The 22,496-nt window shown below is 39.9% G+C and overlaps 4 protein-coding genes across 10 annotated transcripts; 1 reads left to right on the top strand and 3 right to left on the bottom strand.

Moving 5' to 3' along the window:
• Nucleotides 1–249: 249 nt before the first annotated feature.
• pfkfb2b (6-phosphofructo-2-kinase/fructose-2,6-biphosphatase 2b) lies at nt 250–7,511 on the bottom strand. 5 transcript variants are annotated; one of them, XM_072452204.1, is made up of 17 exons: nt 7,400–7,511; nt 6,746–6,862; nt 6,330–6,455; nt 5,016–5,112; nt 4,411–4,477; nt 4,265–4,339; nt 4,132–4,188; nt 3,870–3,994; nt 3,092–3,299; nt 2,606–2,755; nt 2,292–2,396; nt 2,095–2,224; nt 1,960–2,022; nt 1,817–1,881; nt 1,320–1,508; nt 878–900; nt 250–684 (listed from the first exon to the last, which is right to left on the bottom strand). In XM_072452204.1, exons 2-17 carry the CDS (start codon nt 6,831–6,833, stop codon nt 615–617), a joined length of 1,638 nt encoding a protein of 545 aa, XP_072308305.1. In that variant the 5' UTR covers nt 6,834–6,862; nt 7,400–7,511; the 3' UTR covers nt 250–614. The 5 variants fall into 5 exon arrangements, with proteins under 5 accessions (XP_072308305.1, XP_072308306.1, XP_072308309.1 ...); XM_072452205.1 differs by having other exon boundaries at nt 252–684; nt 1,320–1,487; XM_072452208.1 differs by lacking the exon at nt 1,320–1,508 and having other exon boundaries at nt 252–684.
• Nucleotides 7,512–9,714: 2,203 nt separating this feature from the next.
• phtf1 (putative homeodomain transcription factor 1) lies at nt 9,715–14,648 on the bottom strand. Of its 3 annotated transcripts, none has more exons than XM_072452203.1 (16): nt 14,565–14,648; nt 14,348–14,407; nt 14,192–14,261; nt 13,856–14,014; nt 13,404–13,584; nt 13,141–13,240; nt 12,864–13,031; nt 12,543–12,800; nt 12,124–12,252; nt 11,767–12,036; nt 11,519–11,650; nt 11,364–11,450; nt 11,129–11,284; nt 10,948–11,043; nt 10,509–10,634; nt 9,715–10,189 (listed from the first exon to the last, which is right to left on the bottom strand). In XM_072452203.1, the coding sequence occupies exons 1-16, from the start codon at nt 14,592–14,594 to the stop codon at nt 10,169–10,171; spliced, it is 2,043 nt and encodes a 680-aa protein (XP_072308304.1). In that variant the 5' UTR covers nt 14,595–14,648; the 3' UTR covers nt 9,715–10,168. The 3 variants fall into 3 exon arrangements, with proteins under 3 accessions (XP_072308304.1, XP_072308302.1, XP_072308303.1); XM_072452201.1 differs by having other exon boundaries at nt 12,864–13,046; XM_072452202.1 differs by having other exon boundaries at nt 9,716–10,189; nt 12,864–13,043.
• Nucleotides 14,649–15,810: 1,162 nt separating this feature from the next.
• On the bottom strand, nt 15,811–16,761 carry LOC140365750 (olfactory receptor class A-like protein 1). The gene has a single exon (XM_072452311.1). It carries the CDS (start codon nt 16,759–16,761, stop codon nt 15,811–15,813), a length of 951 nt encoding a protein of 316 aa, XP_072308412.1.
• A 2,662-nt stretch (nt 16,762–19,423) lies between these two features.
• ora2 (olfactory receptor class A related 2) lies at nt 19,424–20,466 on the top strand. The gene has a single exon (XM_072452875.1). It carries the CDS (start codon nt 19,424–19,426, stop codon nt 20,369–20,371), a length of 948 nt encoding a protein of 315 aa, XP_072308976.1. The 3' UTR covers nt 20,372–20,466.
• Nucleotides 20,467–22,496: the final 2,030 nt, after the last annotated feature.

The following is a 22,496-nucleotide window of genomic DNA, read 5'->3' on the forward strand; positions in this document are numbered from 1 at the left end:
TCATCCGTCACGTCATCAGGTCAAAAACACGCTCAAACGTAAAGTCCTGCAGTGGAACCTGGAAAAGCATCACGTAAAGTTCTAGAATGTTTTTTCAGGACGTAATCCAATTTATGAACTAAAATAAAACGAGGGAGAACAATTTATAGGCTACAGTGTTGGTGATTTTATTAATTACCATTATTTTTTAATGAATAATGCCAAATCAGATATTTCTTCACACACAGACATAAGTTAATATTCACATCTGGCTATGTATTCAGGGCTCCTAAATAAAATGCAGGCCTTCCCTTTGCAAACCTACTGTCAACCAAAGTAAATGCGTGAAGCTGATGGTTGAGTAAAACAATAACAAAAAATATATTTGTTGCATACAAGTAATAGACTATTACAATTTTTGTTTTGATGTTTCTAATTGTAATGCCATGTCAATGTTTCTAATAACAATGAGAACACATCTTAATACAAAGAAAATGATAAGCAATATTTAGAATAGTTTTTGTGCATTCATTCAGAACAATATTACTTATGCTGTATTTCCTGTAGTGCATATAAAAACAATTTAGTGCATTAATTAATAAAATACAAGTTTCTATGGCATCAGATTGTCCTCTTCAATCAGAAGCAGACAACATCACTCGCTTCTTCTGGGCTGTCACCGTCGGCTCCTTCAGACAGGCATTCCTTCAAAATAACAAAATAAAAAGACAAACAAAATCATTATCAACACATCTGATGTCATTAGAAGGATTAAATATAGTTAAACAAAATAACATATAATATAGGCTCACTAGTGACCATAGCCTATTGCTACAAGGGATACAATGAAGTGAGTTGAAAGAAACAACAAAAACAATTCTGATTTTAAAATACTCACAGGCAAGAGCTTCCAATCCAATTCTGTAACACAGATATGGAAAACAGAACAGACAGAAATGTGGACAAGAGAAGCATGAATCACCAAAGGCAAAACAAGACACCATGAATCTACAAGACATTGTTCTGGATCTGATATGTTTCAATGTGAACATAGAACACATGTTCATGTATGTGTGTCTTTTGTTTTTGGGCGGGATGTTGTGTGTTGAACACGGCAAATTCATGCGACAGAAACAGCCACATGCAACATTTGGGAAAAATTTAGGAAACCACCAAACCAAAAATATGAAACAACATCCTGAGACAAGAGATGATTCCACAAGTGTTGTATGTAAAATCATCAAATCACTCCAAGTTAGGGGAGTACAACGACATGGACAGCAGAGGGAGCTGTGGCACTGATTATATGAGCCAATGACAGCGCTGTCACTATCACTAACTTGGTTTGGCCGTCCCTCTGGCATCAGAGCGGCAGGGGTGGGAGCCAGGGGCAGCCAGGGCTGGTTCCCTGCGCTGTAGAGCCTGGGACGCTTGAACTGGTCGTAACTGGACATGGGAGTGTAACTATTCCTTCGGTGAATGAGAGAAGGATCCCTTGGCATGGTCCCCTGGTAGGAAGTGAGATACCACTGGGATTAAAAACATGCATACAGAAGAGCTGGGATCCTTAAGCTTAGATATATATACAGTATAGGGACTGGAAATAATATGAGCAAAGCAAGGCAGGGAGAAGCCATGCTCAGCATTAGGCATTGTGTTAGAGCCAAGGCCAAGGTCGTTTTCTAAGAATCAGTGACTATAGGAATTTGCACGGCTAATGCATGGAGCTAACAGACATAACAAAATCTGAGCTTTAATACTTATTTAGGAAATACCTTTTTTACAGTAATAAAGACTAAAAGCATTTCACTCCGAAGCACCACTCGGTTTGACTTACAAGTGGTCGGTCGCGATGTGTGTTCACTGCCTCCACATTTAAGTAAGACATATCCACTTTGCAACCTGAAAAATACCATCATAGACCAATTACTAGTACTACAATGTCCTAGTGTAGTATTGACGTGATGACTTTTTTCATACCATATGCAACAGGAGTGAGTTTTAGCACTGTATGCAGTGGGCATTTCATGTAAGGTAGATCTTCTGTAGAATTATTAGTTACTCAATAAGTAGGAGTTAAAAATGTCCATAAAAAGCAGGTTATGTGTATCTGACCTGCACTTTTATCCAGGAAGTAAGCGAGCAGACAGCGCATGACAGCCTGGTGGCAGATGACCAACACGTTGCCCTGTCTCTCCAGCTCCATGATGACAGGCTCCAGTCGCTGGACCAGGTCTTGGTAGGACTTAAGAAAGAAAAAAAACATGATAAGTTTTTAAGGGGCCATATTTTGATATGGCCGACATAAGCACCTCTCCGCCTGGATATCGATAATGGTATTTGTCCTGGTCCCTCAAAGCAAACTCCTCTGGGACAGTTTGCTGGATCATCTCATAGGTCATCTCCTCACATACACCCTATAAACAGAGCACACAAAACACACACAACTACAATGTGAAGGCCCTTAATACAAAATAATAAACTTACAATACATATTTAGTCAAATGCTAATGTTTGCGTATAGTTGCAGCTAACGGCAACGTTTATTAGTTGCATTTGATGAAGAAAAAACATAACAAAAGTAGATTTTGTGTGATGCAGGACCTTTGATAACTAAAATACTAACAGCATCGATTTCATTAAGTATCTTCCACTGTTCATAGGGAACTCCCAGCTCCTCTGCTGTTTGTATGGTCCGCCTCAGCTGGCTCGTCCAAACTTTCAAATCAGGCAACGTCTGTCCTCCTTCAATAAAGTCACGCAATGCATGGGCAAACTGATGAGAGAAGAGACCATTTATTTAAAATGACCAGAGAAACACAAACCTGGATCCAAACAAAATAAATGGGTGAGCATTTTGTAATTAACTAGTTTCAGGAAACATTTCTGTGAAATAACTTAAATCACTGCATTGATTAGGAGCACATCCAGCAGTCTGCTATGTTGTCACAGCCTTTAGTTACTTCAATAAAATAAAAACAGTTTTAAGCTACTGTAAATTAGAATTTATGGTGCTAGATTGCACGTGAATCATGTTTCTATCAGGTCATCAGAATTGGAATTCACTGTATAATATACAATGTAGTGATGTAAACCATGACAGTTCCTGTACCTGTTTCCCTCGCGGGGACAGTTCCGAGTCTCCCCCGATCCTTCCCTCTAGGTTGTGGCGACTCTCTCCGTGTCGACACAGGTAGATGCAGTGGGAGTGCACTCGGATGTTCATGAGGTAGTACACGATCTTACTCTGGATGTAGTCCTGCACCCGATTCACCAGGAACCGCTGGCCAACGTTTATCACTTTGATAAAAGACCGGTCCCTGCAGGAGAGACGCATTGTGTTGTTTGCTGTGTATTGTGCAGCACAAGAACTAAATTATAAGAATCATTTAGTACTAGTGTGCCAAAGTTTAAGAAAGAATAAAAACTACATGCAATTTAATATAAAGTAAACTTGAGTCAATGGAGAGAGCAGTACTCAGGCTGCAGTCTGTAGAATGGTGATTCTGTGTCATAAGTCAAACATATCAAGTGACTAGGCAAAGGATGCCACTCTCAATATGTTTTTGTTAGACCCGTGTGTGTGTTACATTATACACTATTTGTAACTTATTACTTTCCTTAAGCAGGAGCAATAATAAAATGCCGATGGGGACCCTCCATTGTCTAGTTTTCACCCCCATACTAAACAAATTGAGCTGATATCTAAATATAAAAAGTAACACTTGTACTTATTATTATAAATATAAACTACTAAACTGTAACTTTATCTAATCTTTAATCAGTCCGGTTTTGATTAGCAGAGGCAATAAGTGACCTACTTACACCAAAGGTTATTCAATGACTATTGCCTGTGCCACCATAGACGCTGAAATGCTTTTGTGTCTTACTTGTCATAGTCATCTGGGTCGAGCGGCTGGTATGTCACCTCGTAACACTCGATTCTTTTGAGAAAGTCGTCCATCACTCGCTCCCGGTGTCGTTCAGGGTAGTCTGGACTTGACACTTTCACTTCCTGGAATATGAATTTCAAATATTCAAACACAGAGCCTGTTTATAACACTGTTCATAACACTTTTGTGCTCCTAAAAATAAGTCCGACCTCAACAAAAAGTGACATTCAAAAGCCTTGTACATGACATAAGATCGTACCAAAATATTAGCAGCAATAACCTCCGGATCGTCACACACAGACTCCACAAAGAACACCTGTCACAAAGGGCACACGGCTCAGCACCGACACAGCTAATTATAACCAAAGTCCCAGTTTCCAACACGCACATACCTTAAAAGCATTTTCCTGAACGAACGCTTGGATCAGGTCTCTGCGTTCTCTCGTCGTGTTCGTGGCATCAAAAACCTTCATTCATCCCAAATCACAATCAGTACAAATAAACCACGTCAAGGTGAAAATAAAGCGTTTACCCTTACTGCAATCTGACCCCCCTCGTCTGTTAGGTAAGCCTTCACGTCCTTTAACGCTATCAGTGCACATTGTCTGCAAAAAGAGGTTCATCAAAGTTAAACATTTTGTGCATTTATGACCTGGCTGCAGTTTGAGGCAGGATTCACGGGCCTCCAGCTTTAGAGTAACAGCCGCGCTAAAAATCTGGGTCATGACGTTGCAGAGAGGAACTGTCAAGAGGCCGACTACAATATTTCAACTGGGCCAAAAACCGCAGCACTGATTCCGTGTACCCGTATTTTCCGGACTATAAGTCGCACCAGCCAAAAAATGCATAATAGAGAAGAAAAAAACATATATAAGTCACACTGGAGTATGAAATGCGGTTGCAAGTGTGAAAATAAACATATAATATCACATATAAGTCACTCCGGAGTGTAAGTATAAGCATATAAGTATAGATATAAGTCCAAAACTATGCGACTTATAGTCCGGAAAATACGGTAATCGCTCTAACTTATTGATTCTTGTCCAAAAAACAAAAGAGCTTCGTCACTGATGCCACAGCACAGAACAGCAGCATCATCACCCCAGGGCGAGAGGATACTGCTGCACAATGTATGCAACTTACTTCCGTATCCTCATGGCTTCTTGGTTGTCGTGGCGAAAGAAATCGTAGGATTTATAAGCCCGAACAGCCTCTCTGCGGTACACGCCCAGGTTAAACACTGCAGGAGTACAAAACAAATCTGGTGTGAACAATCTACTTCTCTACGGAAATCGTCTTGAAAAGTGCTTGTAATACCAAACCCTGATGCATATTGTGGACATGCAAACAGAAAACAAAATGTAAATAATATAACATTGCACAACCTGTTCTCCATTCATACCAAATTCAGTTCGTGGCTATACGCTTGGTCCTCTAGCTATTCATATGTGATCGTTCAGAAAAGTCTAATTCAAATGTTTATACCAAGAAAAATGCTTTTCGTATTTTCCGGACTATAAGTCGCACCTTTTTTCATAGTTGTGGCCAGGGTGCAACTTACATTTATACTTATATACTTATACTACGGAGTGACTTATATGTGATATTGTTTGTTATTTTCACACTTGCAACCGCATTTCATACTCCAGTGTGACTTAAATATGTTTTTGTCTTCTCTATTATGCATTTTTTGGCTGGTGCGACTTATACTCCAGTGCGACTTATAGTCCGGAAAATGTGGTAATATGAATGAATTAATAACACTCAATATGGATGTTGATAAAGGCTGTTGTTATGGAATTATGGACCGCCCTGCCATTTTATATGTTGAACCATTTAAAAGCAGCTAAAGACATTTTTATTCAGACAAGCTTTTATTTAACTGGGGTTTTATGTCTCTATTCTTTATGTTCATTGGGTTTTGTTCTCTTTTAATTGCTCTATGTAAAAGAGTGATTTGCATTTATTATGAAAGTCTTACTTCCTCATACCGGTATATCCAGTTTAGACACTTGCACCGGTTTATAGTGTTATTTTAGTTTTTTTTTTTATACTTAAACCATAATGGATGTCACGCAACACAATTATAAAGTTTAGACTCGCGTAAACCTATTACCGTATTTTCCACTGTCGCACTGGAGTATAAGTCGCACCAGCCAAAAAATGTATAATAGAGAAGAAAAAAGACATTTATAAGTTGCACTGGAGTATGAAATGTGGTTGCAAGTGTGAAAATAACAAATAATATCACATATAAGTCACTCCGGAGTATAAGTATAAATATAAGTATAAGTATAAGTTGCACCCCGGCCAAAAACTATGAAAATACGGTACACTGTTTTTCATGTAGCTCACCAGAGAAAATCATGGGTATTGTTAAAACACATTTGAAGAACTTTAACCCTTTCTTTAAGGCATTGTGTTACACTGATGAAATAAATACAAATGCAGTGTTACCTTTAGTGGGGACACCGATCCAGTTGAGGTAACGCGTGAGTTTTTTGGACATGTACGTTTTGCCCCTGGCCGGCAGTCCGATCATCACAATGACAGTTGGTGAATTGGTCATGTAGGACGCCCAGGCTACAACAGACATAAGCAAGACCTACATTTACAAGAATTACACTCTTACGTGTGAGTGGGGAAGGAATAGACGGGACTCGGCGTGCGTTTTCTGGTCAGTGTGTGCGATTAAAGTGCGTTTTATACCTACATTTTTAAGTGATTGTCTACAAATCTCTCTCTTGTAAGTAAATAATGCAGGTGCCCTACCGATAAGTCACTTTAAAACCATTTATCAAGGCTTGGTCTAGTCTCTAGTGTCAGATACACCTGCGGGTTGGTAAAATCTAATCAAGGGGCCAATCACTTACAACATTTCTTCTCGTTCACTCTCATGTCTGCTCTCTTCCCTCTCTCCACGGAGTTTGCGGGGCCAGAATCTGCGTGAGTGTTGGACATGTCTGAGGTTCAACTGTTCATTTTCTCATCTGAAAGAGAAGAATATAACAACATAACAACAAAGATCAGTTCAATCCAAGATCATATGTGATTTAGTATCCCTTAGCGACAATATATCTGCAAGGATCTGACAAAAACTGTAGATATCTATGGGTTCCAGATTTATGACAAATAAGGACCGTTTTTTTAACAATTTAAAACAATGTCTTGTGAGGAAAAACCCTCAAATGTTGCATATACTGTAACAGGAAGCTGAAAATCATGAACTGGATCTTATCACAAACCGGATTATGCCCACTACATGAATCTGCCGCGTGCGTGAATGATTGGTGGTCGGAGGGGCCGATGGCGCAAACTGGCAGACTCGGTAAGTTTACCCCAGGGCAGCCGTGGCTACAGCGGTGTGGGCTGTGGAGCGAATGGTGCAACCGAGTTTGACTTTGAGTGTCCAAAACGCGCTAGCCCGTTTAAACCGAATGCAGTAGTACATCTGCCCCGCAGTCATATTCCGCAGAAGCAGTGGAACATCCTGCGGCAGTAATATGAATACAGCGCTATGGTTGTACCTGAAGCCTGCCCGGTGGTCTTGGGTCCTTCTTCACCGCAGTGCGCGTCCCCGGGGCTCAGTTCACACCTCGGCCTGTCCTTGCGGAGTGACCACTGTCCGCGCGCGCTGAAGGTGTGTGCAACGATCATTTTACCGTAATGTTTGCAATAGAGTCACCCCTTTGCGCAAGTGCGGAAAGGTGAGAGCCAGACTTCACTAAAGCAGTAGACCTCATCTATTATTATTGGGAGTGTATGCAGTGCCGCGGCGCGCGGCCGAAAAAGCCATGTTCGCCGCTGTTTGACCGTGGTTTAGCGCCGTTTTAGACCACGCCGGGTTAAGGTTAGGGTTTAGGTTAAGGTTAGGGTTAGGGTTAGGGTTGAGGTTAAGGATAAGGATAAGGTTAAGGTTTAGGTTAAGGTTAGGGTTAGGGTTAGGGTTAGGTTAAGGTTAGGGTTAGGGTTAGGGTTGAGGTTAAGGATAAGGTTAAGGTTTAGGTTAAGGTTAGGGTTAGGGTTAGGGTTAGGTTAAGGTTAGGGTTAGGGTTAGGGTTAGGGTTAGGGTTAGGGTTAGCCATGAGGCTATAACGGGCTATAAGGGAAATGCCGCGGTCCCTGAAACTGCGCGGCAATTTGACCGCGCCGCGGCTCTCCAGCCACGGCCATTATTATTATTATATTATATTATACTAAAACTACATATTAATGTCACAGATCCATGCTGCGTACAAACCAGGCCATTTTTGGCCAGTTTTATAGCTTAAAGAATGAATATTGAACTACTATTACAAAAAATAATAATATTAATAATTACAAAATAACAATAAATGGTAAAATAAAAATGAAAAAAGAACTAGTCAACTAGTTCTAACCTGATTGTGTGTGTATATATATATATATATATATATATATATATATATATATATATATATATATATATATATATATATATATATGGCAGAGTGGATCCTGGACTACCTCACAGACCGACCCCAGTTTGTGAGAGCCCGGAACTGTGTGTCTGACACTCGGACCTGCAGTGTGGGGGCGCCCCAGGGCACTGTCCTCGCGCCCTTTCTCTTCACCCTTTACACTGCAGACTTCAGACATGACACGGACAGCTGTGTCCTGCAGAAGTTCTCTGACGACTCTGCCATCATCGGACTCATCACGGACGACGATGACGCGGAATACAGAGGACTGGCGCAGGACTTTGTGGACTGGGGAAGACCAAGGAGATGGTGGTGGATTTCCGCAGACGCCACCCCACTGCCCCCTCACCAGTGAACATCCAGGGAAGGGACATTGAGAGAGTGGACTCATACAAGTACCTGGGTGTTCATCTGAACCACAAACTGGACTGGACTCATAACACAGACGCACTGTACAGGAAGAGCCAGAGTCGGCTCTACCTCCTGAGGAGACTCAGGTCTTTTGGAGTGACAGGGCCACTCCTGAAGACCTTCTACGACTCTGTGGTGGCATCAGCTCCTGTATGGTGTGGCCTGCTGGAGCAGCAGCATCACAGAGAGGGAGAGGAAGAGGCTGGACAGAGTCATCAAGAAGTCCAGCTTCGTCCTGGGCTGTGCTCTGGACTCGGTGCAGGAGGTGGGGGACAGGAGGGTCCTGGCTAGATTCACATCTATGCTGGACCATGAGTGTCACCCCCTGCAGGACACTCTCTCTGCTCTGGAGAGCAGCTTCAGTGAGAGACTGATCCACCCTCGATGTGCGAAGGAAAGGTTCCGTAGGTCTTTCCTTCCTGCTGCTGTCAGACTTTATAACAAAAACTGTTAGTACTGAACACTCGCAATACTGACCTAACCTAATACTGATGTGCAACTCTGTCATATGTGCAATTGCTGTTGGAATTCATGTGCAATTCATGTGAAATTCATGTGCAATCTATGTGCTGTCGTGACACATATTCATGTGCAATTACTGTCGTGATCACATGCAATGGTATTTATGTATTTATTTATTTATTTGTCTATGGGAGTTTTTATTTATTTATAGGAGATCTTCTACTGAAAGTGTTTTTCAGACTTCCTATAAGTGATCTGTTCTTCTGTATCTATCTCTGTATCTACCTGCGTTGCACCAATGAAATTTCCCCATGTGGGACAATAAAGGAATATCTTATCTTATCTTATCTTATATTTATTAAATATATATATATAGCACGGAAAGACAGCTGCTCAGTGAAAGGCTCTCACTTTTTCTCTCATAAGTCAAAACTGCATAATAAATGAATACACGATAAACATTTGTCAAATATTTTATTTAACCAGTTTGCATTCATGACATCTAAAGTCAAGTTAAAGTCACTCATAAAGTACCATCAAATTAAAAAATAAATACAGTATTCGTGTTTCTTTCAGCATCCTCACTCAAGCTAAATAACATTAACAATAACAACATTGCACAATGTAATAGCTTTTGGCACATTTATTCCTTTTTATAACATTATATACCTTTAAACATTCAAATTTAAAACCAGAAACACTAATAAATCCGCAACAAATCCCTGCTATAACACCACTTGCATACAAACATATGTACATACAAACATATGGTCATAGTTATGCATGGGGTTAGAGACATTGGTTATGGAAAGTGCACCAGCGTAGCGGCCAGAAGTGGGTCATGTGAGTGGTTATCGTCCAAGGTCTTGTCACGGGATGTTGGAAGGCACAGACATTGTGTCAGTAGGTTGGCACACATTTATAGAGTGATGAAAAGCACATGTGGTCCCTCATCTCCAGTGATAATCGTTTGCCAGATTCACATTAAGACTTGATCTTCCAAAGCTGAGGAGCAAAAACACATTATAAATATTAACAGAGAAATAAGTTGAGATGCTGCTTAAAGCACTTAGTAATGTGATAGACAGAATTCATTTCAATTGTTCAATTTCATAGAAAACGTATGCATTTTGTAGATGCAACATGTAGATTAATGAATTTATTATTCAAATAATTTCAAAACAAACCATTCCATTTATTAACGCAGCATTGTGCATCTTTATTTATTCTTCTTTAAATGAACAAAAGCCTTGGGTTTACATATTAATCAATATTTCTGAAAACCGTGCCCATCATTGAATAATAAATATGAAAAGGTATTTACTCTGATGTTGAAACCGAGCAGGTCACTGACCACAGCTGAAACAGCCGACAGAATGACCACTTTGGTGATGTTGTAGATTAGAGGGTTCACAGTCAAACCCAAAAGTCTGAATGGAGTATCCAGCTCCTAGAAGAGATACGCAGTATTTAAGCACAATGTTCAGTGTTTCTTAAACTGTGGTGGGACACAGGGCCTTCTGCTGCTTGGGTATTTGTTTTATTCACAGATTAATCTATTGATAATTTTGAGTTAATCACAGTTTAGAATTACACAGTTTAGTCTAATTTAATCCCATTGTATTCAAGGGTTTAAATCTAGTGGTACTTGGAAATCCAAATATTATCTTTGGTGGTACTTGGTGTGAAACGTTTGAGACTCACTCCTTTAGTCAATGGTACATATTAATATAAATGTTAAGTATTTTCCAATCCAAGCTTACCTTCATTAGTTTTGTTGCCAGCTTCAAAACATTGTTTACAATATTTAGTTCTTCTTTCTTGTTGGGTTTTTTTTCCATCTTCAGATACAAGTTAATCTGAAATAACAGCAGCACATTCAACGATTCAATGATTATAAGCGGTAATGATTTCACGCAGCTGGTGTTTTGAGTTGTTTGTCACCTGCTCAGTGAGTAGAACTGAGGAGTTGCTGTACTTGCTATTTGTCTCCGAGCCTAAAGTAGCAAATCTCAAAAGAGAGAGGAGGAGCGAGGGGCCCCATACAACGAGCTCCCAATTTGTTAGAGACTCCAGGTACGTCTTATGATTGTGCAAAATCTAAAAGAATAAAAACACAAAATTTAGTCTTCATAGCAATACCACACAGACTGTAGGTCAAATATACTACATCACCGACCTGGGCGCAAACAATGAATGAAATGGAAAGTGCTAAAAGAAATATGGTGGAGACAATGACGTCAACGGAGCGCTGAGGCCCTCTTCTCTGCAATAGAGAAATGCTAAAATATTTGAGCTATCATGAAAAGAATGTGGAATTCGGTTGATACGTACTCTGAGAAAAGAGCGCAGAGCCAACCACATCTTAATGTTCTGCACTTTCTTCAGTCGGAAATGAGGGACCTCTGACTTTTTGGCCTTTCGAGCTGAAGTTAGATGGCTGAAGAACTTGGCAAATAAAAGTCTCTGTAAACAAAAGAAAAGTGTAGAAGTTAGGAAAGTTATGAACATGAAAATATAAAATGAGTTTAGTGTATATGAAAAAAATAATAATGGAGAGGCTAGTAGAAACCAACTCTCACCTGTATATATGTTCTTTCAGCCACACACATCATGAAGAAAAATAGTCCAGTGAGGCAGATTCTTTGAACTGTAGTGATAAAGTAAAAGACATAGGCTTTGGCATCCGGTGGTCCCACTGCCATCTCCAAAACCTCAGAAAGGGACAGAGCGCTGATGTTGGAAAGGTCTAGATCCTGGGCCAGTCGAAAAGCAAATGGAAGCAGTGCCAATATGACTGTAACTCCTCCACCAAACCTCAGATAACCTACACCCTGCTCCACCGTCTTCACCTGTTACAAAAAAAGCAAATATGTGACACAAAGGGGCATAACGTTAAATACATTGTTGTAAACAAGTCTCTTTATTGAAGTGTGTACCCGTGTTAGGATGATTCCACTCATCTCCAATACGGACATGTCTGCTTTCTTACACTCGCCCTGTTCCCAAATAATGGCGCTGACTTTGTCCTTTGATGGATGACAAGCTTGAAGCCATGACAGTTGGTTCTGAGAGGAAAAAAAAAAAGTAAGACTCCACAGAATAATATTCCTTTCTATAAATTAAATACTAACTGTGAGGCAACTATGCACTAAAAGCCATTTACTCAAATCAAACAGCTGAGGGCGCCATTGTTTAACAAAAAAAAGCTTAAGTTGAAGCAAAGGTTAAAGCTGTTAAAAAGCTGATAAGCTCCAAAGTTAAATATGTAATAACACGTGCTTCATATATTTCCCATGTGATTATGCTTCTGTATTTAAGAGTGCACAAAACAACAGTATTACAGTATCATTCTTACTCCTGTGATGCTCTGATGTAGGCTCTCATCATTGCTGCTCTGAGAGGAGCTTTCCTGGAGGGCCATGGCCCCTCCACTGTACCTCGCGTTGGCTTCACTGTCACTGCTCGCTGTGGACGCAGTGTCTGGGCCCTGCAGAATCTCCTCCCACATTGTGTCATCGGTGTCTGAGGCAGGACGAGAGCCTACGTTTGGCTTAAGACGCTCCAGCTCTTTGGGTTTCTTGTTGACAGGAGACACATTTCTATCCTGAGGTTTCTGAAGAGAAGTGAGCATTTAGAAATGCCGTACAATACATTCAAGTGTTACATTTGTACACACCTGAGGTCTCACAGCAGGTTTACAGTGAGACTTTACATTCCTTCTTCTGACAGAAAACGTATTTGTTGATTTACCATCTTCTCGATCAGGCGGTGACGGAGAGCCCTCCAGTGATTGTACCGCATATTCTTCGTCAGTGGACAATTCATCAGAGGCTCCAAAGCCACACTTATTGTTGTTCTGCTAGAAGATAATAATAATAATAATGTGCAGTGATTAGGAATTATACCTTAAATTGTGTTCATTTATATAAAAATATACAAGTAGCAGTAAACACCTCCTTTTTCTTGTCAGTCCCGTTTGACCCCTCTGGTATTGGGACAGCCCCACCGTCATTCTTTTCCTCAGATTTTTTGGAACCTTTGCTCTTCCTTGGCCTTAGATGGAAAGAAAACATTTCATGACGTCACAATAAAAGCCAGAGTATTGTGAACACTATATGGGTTGAGGCCTTTGGGTTAGAATGCTTTTGTGTAGTCAGTGGATTTGTGTCTGAGCCAAGTGCAAATGTGTGTTCAGCGCTCAACAATGGCGTCCTACCTCCTTCTGCGAGCTGGGCTGGTTGTGTTGCTAGCAGCTGGACTGCCTGAAGGCGACCGGCTGGACTCAGTCGACACAATTTGGCAGTGCACAGTCCCAAGCAACAGCATGAGACACATGGGTCCAAACACCTCACTGGCATTTGCCCCAGGGACGTCCAAATACAGCACCACTGTAGCCACTGAAAAGTGCAACTCAACTGAATGTCTCGATCATGATCATTTTACACGGACAATATCGTAGTATGAATGTAACACAAATTTGCAGAAATATAAACACATTTACAGGATAATTTGCTTATTTGTATGTATCATCATCTTTACACATTTTGGCATCCATCCAAAACAATTACAATATTAGTTAGCATTAAGTGATCAATATAGATGGGATAGCGGTTATAACATTTTTGATTCTGTCCCGACTCTTTTCAAACATTGATTTTGTCGACAAACCTTGCATTAAGTAGAGTGCAAGGATACATATGGAGACAGACTTGGAGGTCACCTGGATCCACCACTGAAAGAAGAAAGGAAAAAGCAGCACTCGAACCAAACCCTTCCTCGCCAAGGCCGTCCAAGGAAACTCTGGTTTTGCCTTGCTAAATGTTGACCCTAAAATAAAACAATCTTAAGTAGGCTACACATAACACATAAAGCATAACAGATGAAAAATAACCCATATGGGTAACTCTAGCACATTTACATGTTGAACTAACACATGTTGATTAATGTGCACTGTCCCATTTTAAATAAAATAAAATAAACATTCCACAAATAAGACACAATTACCTCGTACTAAATCAACATCTATGAGGTCTGGTTTGATGTGGCAGTTCTTCTTTGGTTTGGTGTCCAGTCCCTGGCCAGATAACAAAAGTACTTTGTATCACAAACATGGAATAAAGCGTAATGAGATTAGACATACTAAAAATAAGTTTATCTTACCTTTAAATCACCTTGTTGCTCCAAAGACTTCTCCCAGATTTGCTGGTCATAGGCACCAATCTGTAAGAACAGCACTGTAAACTAGCGTTGGTACTGATGTACAAATGACACAAGTCTCAGAAGAGCTGGATTACATTTGTATTATTTGTATTTGTACAAACATTTACAAATTAAATTCTACGTGCTCAGTACATCCTATTAAGTATAAAATGCTTACCTTTTCCTGATACCAGGCTATTCGGGCCATTGTATCTTTCACTTTGAGCTCAAGTCATTTCACAGCAGAGACTGACTATTTCAACTGCAAATAAAAACAGCTAAGCGATCAAGACAGTAGCAATAAGACGGAAACAATAGAAGTTAGAAGACAAAAAGCTTCAAATGGAAATAGCGTCGGTAACTCACCTGATGATCAGGAATGGGCTTGCGTTGCATGTCAAAACTTGAAATCGGTGTTAAGTAATCATCACAAACGCATTCATGTGACTATTATCGTCTCGAAATTTGGAAATGGAGATATTAACGATACATATACATGAACATACACACTGTGACCGTTCAAACATACATTTTCTATATTTAAAAAACTTTACTCTGGTCAACTTCCCATTTCCGGGATTTGTTTCGCAGAATATAGAGTCGAATTTTCCCTCATTTTTGTACTCCAGGCTCCACGCGCCCGTTGGTGACTGAAGACAGATCCATGCTGAAGACGCGTGTGTATTAGCTAATAGCTGCAAAATATTTATATATTTAAAGTTTATTATTTCTGTTTGCTTATAATAAAATCATTAAATATGAATATTGGGGTCAATATTCGGGCCAAAACACCAGTCAGAGTCACTCATTATAAAGACGTTACAATTTTATTTTGTTTTCAATATGATTTATGTATGAGTATTATTATTATTAAACATTAAGCTTTGAAAATCAAAATGATAACTAGTTTAACATTTTGTTGCAATAAAATAAAATACAAGCCCTACATTATATACATTGGACATGAGTTGGCTCATTTATTGCAGGTTAGTGAGGTTCATATTTGGCCACGTAGTTCAATTATATTTTTGCGAGCCTAATATTAAAGGTGCACTATGTCATGTTTCTGGTGGATGCTATTGCTTTGCCTCAAATAGTTATCCATAGTATTTGAGGCAATACTGGTGTTTTTACTGCTGAAAAGTCTCTTTATCTAGAGATGCATGAACAAGGTCGCATCTCTACAGATCTGACCTGTAACTTGGCCTAGAGATGAAGACAGAAGTCTAATGCCATACTGTGGAACATTACAGGCAATGCAATAACATTACAGGCAATGCAATAACATTGCACGGATCAAGTATTTGGCCCTCCACAGTAAAGTTGCATAGTGCAACTAAAAAGAGTAGTATATATGACATAAAACATGTAGACTTGTTTATAAACCAAATAAGTTTGTATTTATTTTAATGTCACAGTCCACACTATTTACTGCTGATTGTCACTTCACTAGCCCCCTTTGTGTTGCCCGATGGTTGCTTCTGCTCTGCTGCACATATAATTTTGGCCTTAACTTTCTTGTTTGATGAAATAATAAAATATGGACTCAGAGAGGCATAACAGGAGGAAAAAAACACCCTCATGTCAGCCACTACCGGCGACACCTTTGGCACAGTCAGCATGTAGATCCATATGACATTATCTATTCCAAAGAAAACCACATAGAGCACTACCAGCGTCACCACTGTTTTGGCTGCTCTGGTTTCCGCACCCTGAGAGTGCCGGATGGCCCTGACCTGGCGACTGTGGCGGTGTAAGAGAAATAGGATGTAACCACTTGACCCCAACATGAGGGCAACAAAGGCAAAATCCCTCACAGATACAGCAATGCCATTTACAACATAGGATAGATTATCTCTGAAATCAACATGGCAGAAGCCCAGATTGAGAGTGAAGGCTGGGACAGTGCCGTTGCGTGGTGCCATGGAGAATAATGGGGCAGCAATGCAAATGGCCATGTTTAGGAACCACAAGCCTGCAAATGTGGGCAAAACAAGAGAAGGTAGAGCTGGTTTTAACCTGGAAATACGAGGGCCAGCGGGGGCAATGGTTACACCTTGGAACACACTCAACATACAGGTGATGCAGACTGATAAGGCGCGCCCGATTCGATAGGCGTAGATCACCACCTTGCAGCCAGAATCATTTAGGAGGTCCCGAAGGCCAAAGACAGTCATGGTCTGGGGGACGCAGCGGGTCAGGAGCAGTAAAAGGTTGGCAAAGGCGAGATGGCAGAGTATCATGTCCACAGGGAGAAGCTTGGGCTCGGAGTAGATAATGTGGGCATAGGCCAACAGGACGACAGAGTTCCCCAAAATGCCCATTCCAGTCTGTAAGAGGAAGGACACGCCTTTGATGGTCACACAAAGATCCATGATGCCAAATCTGCAAGGGCAATAATAAGTAAAACAGGCAAAACTTTAAAAAAAATACGTTCATTTGTTAATTACACAGAGGCAGTGGGGATGAGGGTCTTACCAATTACACTTTAGCATATAAAATAAATGTCACACCACCAAAAACAAACATATTCCATATTGAGTGAAATTTAAAAAAGTAAAAAAATACTGGACTCTGTTTTATTGTTTTAATCATGTCCTTTTTTCACAGAAGAATTCATTGTGTTGAAGAAAAAATGCATAATTATGAAGTTTCACAAATCTGAATCTGCATTCTAAAAACAATATCTATGACTGAAAATAATAACCTCACCTGAAGTGGTCAATGAAGCATGAAGCAGAGAGATTAATGAGCCATGTAATTTCCATTTATATAGTCTAACACTTCCCATGAGAGTGCCAGGAAGTATTCAAATGTTCAACCCACAGAAGAATAGGGCCAAAATGTTCTCAGAAAAAAGGCACTATGTACTCGGACCGAGGGTCATGGGAATATTCAAAACGTATGTTTTATTTGAGACTGCTTTGTAGGATTTCTAAAAATAAAAATTAAAGTTAACATTAAACATTTGTTACTATTAGTCACTACAAAAAAATAACCACAATCAATTAATTGTGCTTTGTAATTCAAGACACAAATCCGTGCATGATAAATGTTCATTTTAATTATCATATTGTCCATGCTGCCTGGTAGTCGAGTGGTCAAAGCAGCAGGATATGCCAGGCTCTGCGTCGTGAGATTGAGTTCTGGCTCTGACAATTTGCTGAATGTCTCCCTACTCTCACCCCCATTTCACCCCCTAATAGTAATAAAGCCTATGTGCAAACAAATCCTTTAAAAAACACAGAAAGGTTACTTACATTGTCATATCATTTTTAGCTGATGTTGGAAGTTTGTTTACCACAAATTGTCTCAAATGTATTTCAGCTGTAAAATAAAGTCGCTCTAACCATTTGAACAGCTTGAGGGGTCAAGTCGCTGGGAATACAGCAACTCCCTATTCATTCCCTTTTATTCTGTCTGACTGTAGAGGAAAACATCATCTAAATATGCTTAATATTATACACAAAAACAATGTTTTTGTTTTTCTATACGTCATGTTCTTTGCCATAATAATGAAGCCAAACAAGCTACTTCCACATGTATAACGTCCATGACAGCAGCGCTGACAGGCCATTGCTATAACACTTGTAAATCTATGTAAATAGACATCTTGACTGAAATGTCCTTGAAATTTTCCTTTGTATGAGAGGATGTCAATCTTCAGACAAATTAAACTACACTGTCCTGTGGCATAAACACAGAGTTAGCTAACCCCTGCGGAGACAGCAGTGTACAGTTATTGTTGATGCCAAAGCAGCCTGATGATTCCTTGAATAAGCCATCAGGAGGCTTTTAGATGATCAGCTGGTGCTCTGGCCTCCTCCTCCACATCCTGGGAGTATGTTAAAGGCACAGAGGACTGAGGCAATTAGGCCGTAACAATGAAAGCCTGTGCTAATTGGGGGCACAGGGACACACATTATTCATTCATGTCTTCAATGTTCATCACTGACATGCGTTACGTCTGACATTCCCCATGTGGTAACATGTTTTTGTCTTTATTTTAAAATGATGGTGTCCCAGTGCCCCGCTAACCAATTCCATTTTAAAGTTTTAACAGTGGACTTTGAGAAGTTTGAGGAGAAGTTGGGTCCTCATGGGATCTTTCCTGTAATAAGTAAAGGGATCATTTGTTATTTTTCAATGTTTTTTTTTTTTTTTTTACATGTTTACACTTTCCAAGAGCTAATTAAAATGGCATGTTCAAGCATGTTGCTCTCGAGGGAGGGAGTTTTATCTGCTGAAAAATCCAGGTCATTTTCCCCTGTGGCTAAGACATGTGTTCTGTTCAGCTTGATGATGTAAATATGTTTTTATCCATTAATAAGTTCAGGGTTGTTCATTACGACGTCTGAACAATTCACTTAGGTGAAAGTTCACCTGTTTTATGCACTGAAGCTTTGTTTACATGTAACAGTGCAGTGCTAAAGGGCCCTTCCTCAGATGTTGGGCCTGCATCACGGTCGGGAATATTTGTATAATGTGCCATCTTTTTAGGGAAATAGCCTTAACTCAGCCAGAAACAAATCCACAAAGAAAGGACAGAAGAACAGAAATTGAACGCAGTGTCGACAGCTCATCCACGGAACCAGCTCTTGTGTCCTGGCTTCCTTGGGTCTTGTGCGGCAAATTGAGAGTGAAAAGTCAGATTAAACTAAAAATAACCTGTACATTTAGTGACATTAGTCACTGAGAGGAGATTTGGTTTAATCAGTGACAAGATCAACACTTCAATTGTTAACACGTCACGATTGCTTTTGCAGTGCTCTAGACTCGTAGTCAATCCCCTTTGGGTGCGTTATCTTGTCTGTTTAGCACACAGCAAAGTGACAGATGGCTGCAGTCATCAGGATTTATCTCAAGTAATTGGAAGCTGAGGGAAGAGAATCAATGGACCGTGGCAAACAAGGCTACCTGTATAAAACACACGTTAGCTCACCCCTCCTAGAAGGTCTGTCAGATGGCTTGCATTTGACATATTACAACAGATGGCAAGACATAATTTGTGAGGTATTTTGTCTCTGCTGTACAGCGATGCCTTCCGAATTGTTTGTCCGCAGCATGCTCTACCTGTCCCTCACGGTGGTCGGTGTTCCTGGGAATGTTGCGGTAATAATGGCATTTTTGTTACTCCTCTACCGAGAAAATCGCCTGCTTCCTGCCGACGCCATTGTCCTACACTTGGCCTGTGCTAACCTTCTAGTTGTGGGTGTGCGCTGTCTTCTGGAAACCCTTGAATCCTTCTACGTCACTAAAGTCCTCACCGATGTGGGTTGCAAGACAGTGATTTTTGTCTACCGGACGTCCCGCTCGCTGTCTATCTGGTTAACATTTGTCCTGAGTACCTATCAGTGTTTGAGCATCAGCCCACCGGGTTCTCGCTGGGCTTCTTTACGTGCTCTATTCGCAAAGTATCTCGGTCTTGTTTTCTTTTGCTTATGGCTTATTAATACTTGCATGAGCTCGGCAGCTATTTTGTTTTCCTTTGGCAGCCAGAACGCCTCCGCCCAGCACGGCATCAATGTTCAGTTCTGCTACGTCTACTTCCCCTCCAAACTCTCCATACAGGCAAACGGTGCAGGCCAGGTGGGGCGCGACGTGGTACCTATGGTGCTTATGACTCTGGCCAGTTTGATCATTCTCATTTTCTTGTACAAGCACAGTCGTCATGTAAAGGGGCTTCGTGGGGGCACTGGCGGTGGAGGCGGGGCAGAGCAACGTGCGGCCAAATCCGTTGTAGCTCTGGTGACCCTCTATGTGGTTTTGTATGGGGTTGATAACGGGATTTGGGTGTACACTTTGACTGCAAAAAAGGCAATGAAGTCCGCTTTCCTGTCCGACCTGCGTATTTTCTTCTCCTCGCTCTACGCAGCCCTCAGCCCGTTAGTCATTATTGTGTCTAACAGGAAGGTACACGGACAGCTCAGGTGTCTGAAGACTGAGAAACCAATTGAGAAGGCGACAACTCTCTCTACAATGTGAATGTATAGAAAGTGAAGAGAAGAGGAATGGACTGGATGGATATTTTGTTCAAATTTAAACTCTTTTGTTTTAGATTGTGCTCTGAATTACCAAATTATTAATAAGGTTGATTTATTTTAGTAAGATTAAAGAGTAACAAAAAAGAAGTGGAATGTAATAATGCATATAGTACGGCGGATAATCATAACAAATGTGCAAAATATGACTAAAGCATGAAATGTTTACCAGTGTTAGTACATACCATAAGCTTCATTTTAAGATCGGGAGGTAAGTCAGATTTGACCTCTGAGGTCCACAATGAGGTCCAGGACCTCAAAATAGCAAAATATCAATGTTTGACCTCATTGTTTAATGGTAAACATGTTTTTTTTTTAATGTACAAACCATACATTTGTGTTCCAATAAAAGTGTCTACATATTCCACACATTGTGTGTAGTTATTTACAGATGTCTGGATTTGACCTCTGAGGTCCTTAAAGGTGCCATAACATGCTTTTTTTCCCGTTTCGTAGTCTATCCTAAGTGTATAATTGATAATAATAAGGGTTGTGCAACACCCTTAACATAATAGTTAAGAAATATCACCCAGTGTCACCCAGACACCTTAATATCTATGCATATATATGGATAATGTGTGTGTATTATTTGTACTGGTGTGTACTATACATGTGTTTGAGGTAAAACTCACTTTACTTTAAGTTTATAGACTATGTTTAGTGTACATTGAAAATTAAGATTGCATAGATGATCTTAGGTCACTGACCTCATTTAAAGCACTTGTTCTGTCATGGTTGCATCCTGTGATTATTTATAAAGGCTCTCCAGATGATAAATGGACTAACACATGACAACATACCCGTTATATGCTTCCCTAAACAGACAAACTGCATCAAAATAGTGAAAAAATTATTGAGGTCCTGGACCTCATTATGGACCTCAGAGGTCAAATCTGACTTACCTCCCGATCTTAAAATGGAGCTTATGGTATGTACTAACACTGGTAAACATTTCATGCTTTAGTCATAATTTGCACAATTCTTATGATAATGAGAGTTAATCAGCTGCGCTAATAATCAATATCATTTATGTATTTTTTGACACTGTCAAATTTGCGCAATTCCAGTTTGCTGAATTTGAGTCACAATCTATTATGTACTTGTTTGTATGTCTCCTTGTTCTGTGGAGCCGTGTTATGGTGTAATATGTTCAATGATTACTGTATATACTTTCCTGTGTCCTCACTCAAAGCAGAACTACTTTTTTGTAGCATATTATTTTACAAGTGACAGCACTCTAGTCACTCTCTATCAGTGTTTTCAATGTTGTATGTGCAGGGGAAAGTATTGGTTTATTTGATTATTTTCTTGATTACTGCATTCAACCCCTGTTCACAATCAGGGACATAGGGTTTTGTGCTGTGGAGACTTTGATTTCAATTCAAGTTCATTCCAAGTAGTTTCCCTGTCAAAATTAATGGAATTATTTAATCTCCCGATGACTGAAGATGATGTACTTTTAAGTAAACCTTTTTATTGTTTATAACCAGGCAGATATTATGATCTATAGTTTTCTCAGTTATTTTTGATTGTGGTGTCAATATGTTAAAAATGTCAATTGTGATAATGAAACTAGCCATATCATTTTGTTTGACTGTATTTAGTTAAATCATCTGTCTCTTTCCACAAGGAGCTAAAAGCCAATCAAATCGTGCAAGAAAGTTGCACAGTTGCGTTACTGATACTATAAGTAGTTAATCTTGAGTAAATTTTTTTCCTTTGGTTTTGAACCACTGAAACTGTGTGAAAGGAGTTACCTTGTTCTTTAATTGTCTACAATTAATCTGACATAAACGACTGTGAAACAAGTCTACACTTGGATCCCTGTTAATCCTGCTTTTTGCTCTTTGTTTATTAGCGCGTCTCCTTTTGACACAAACTCTTTCTAAAGGTCAGGAATGTATTTATTTTTGATGGAAAAAATGACTTTGTGCAAGGGCTAGCTGCATCCCATTAAACAACTTTAATATATAACAACATGAACAGTAAAGTTAAACTCTTTCTTGACAGAGACAGTATTGTATATGAGTTTTGTATTTTCTCAGACGTGCACGCTCAGTGACATCAAC

Source organism: Eucyclogobius newberryi, unplaced genomic scaffold (assembly GCF_026437365.1).
Source record: "Eucyclogobius newberryi isolate DKJ021-1_F unplaced genomic scaffold, fEucNew1.0.hap1 SCAF_19, whole genome shotgun sequence".
NCBI lineage: Eukaryota > Metazoa > Chordata > Actinopteri > Gobiiformes > Gobiidae > Eucyclogobius > Eucyclogobius newberryi.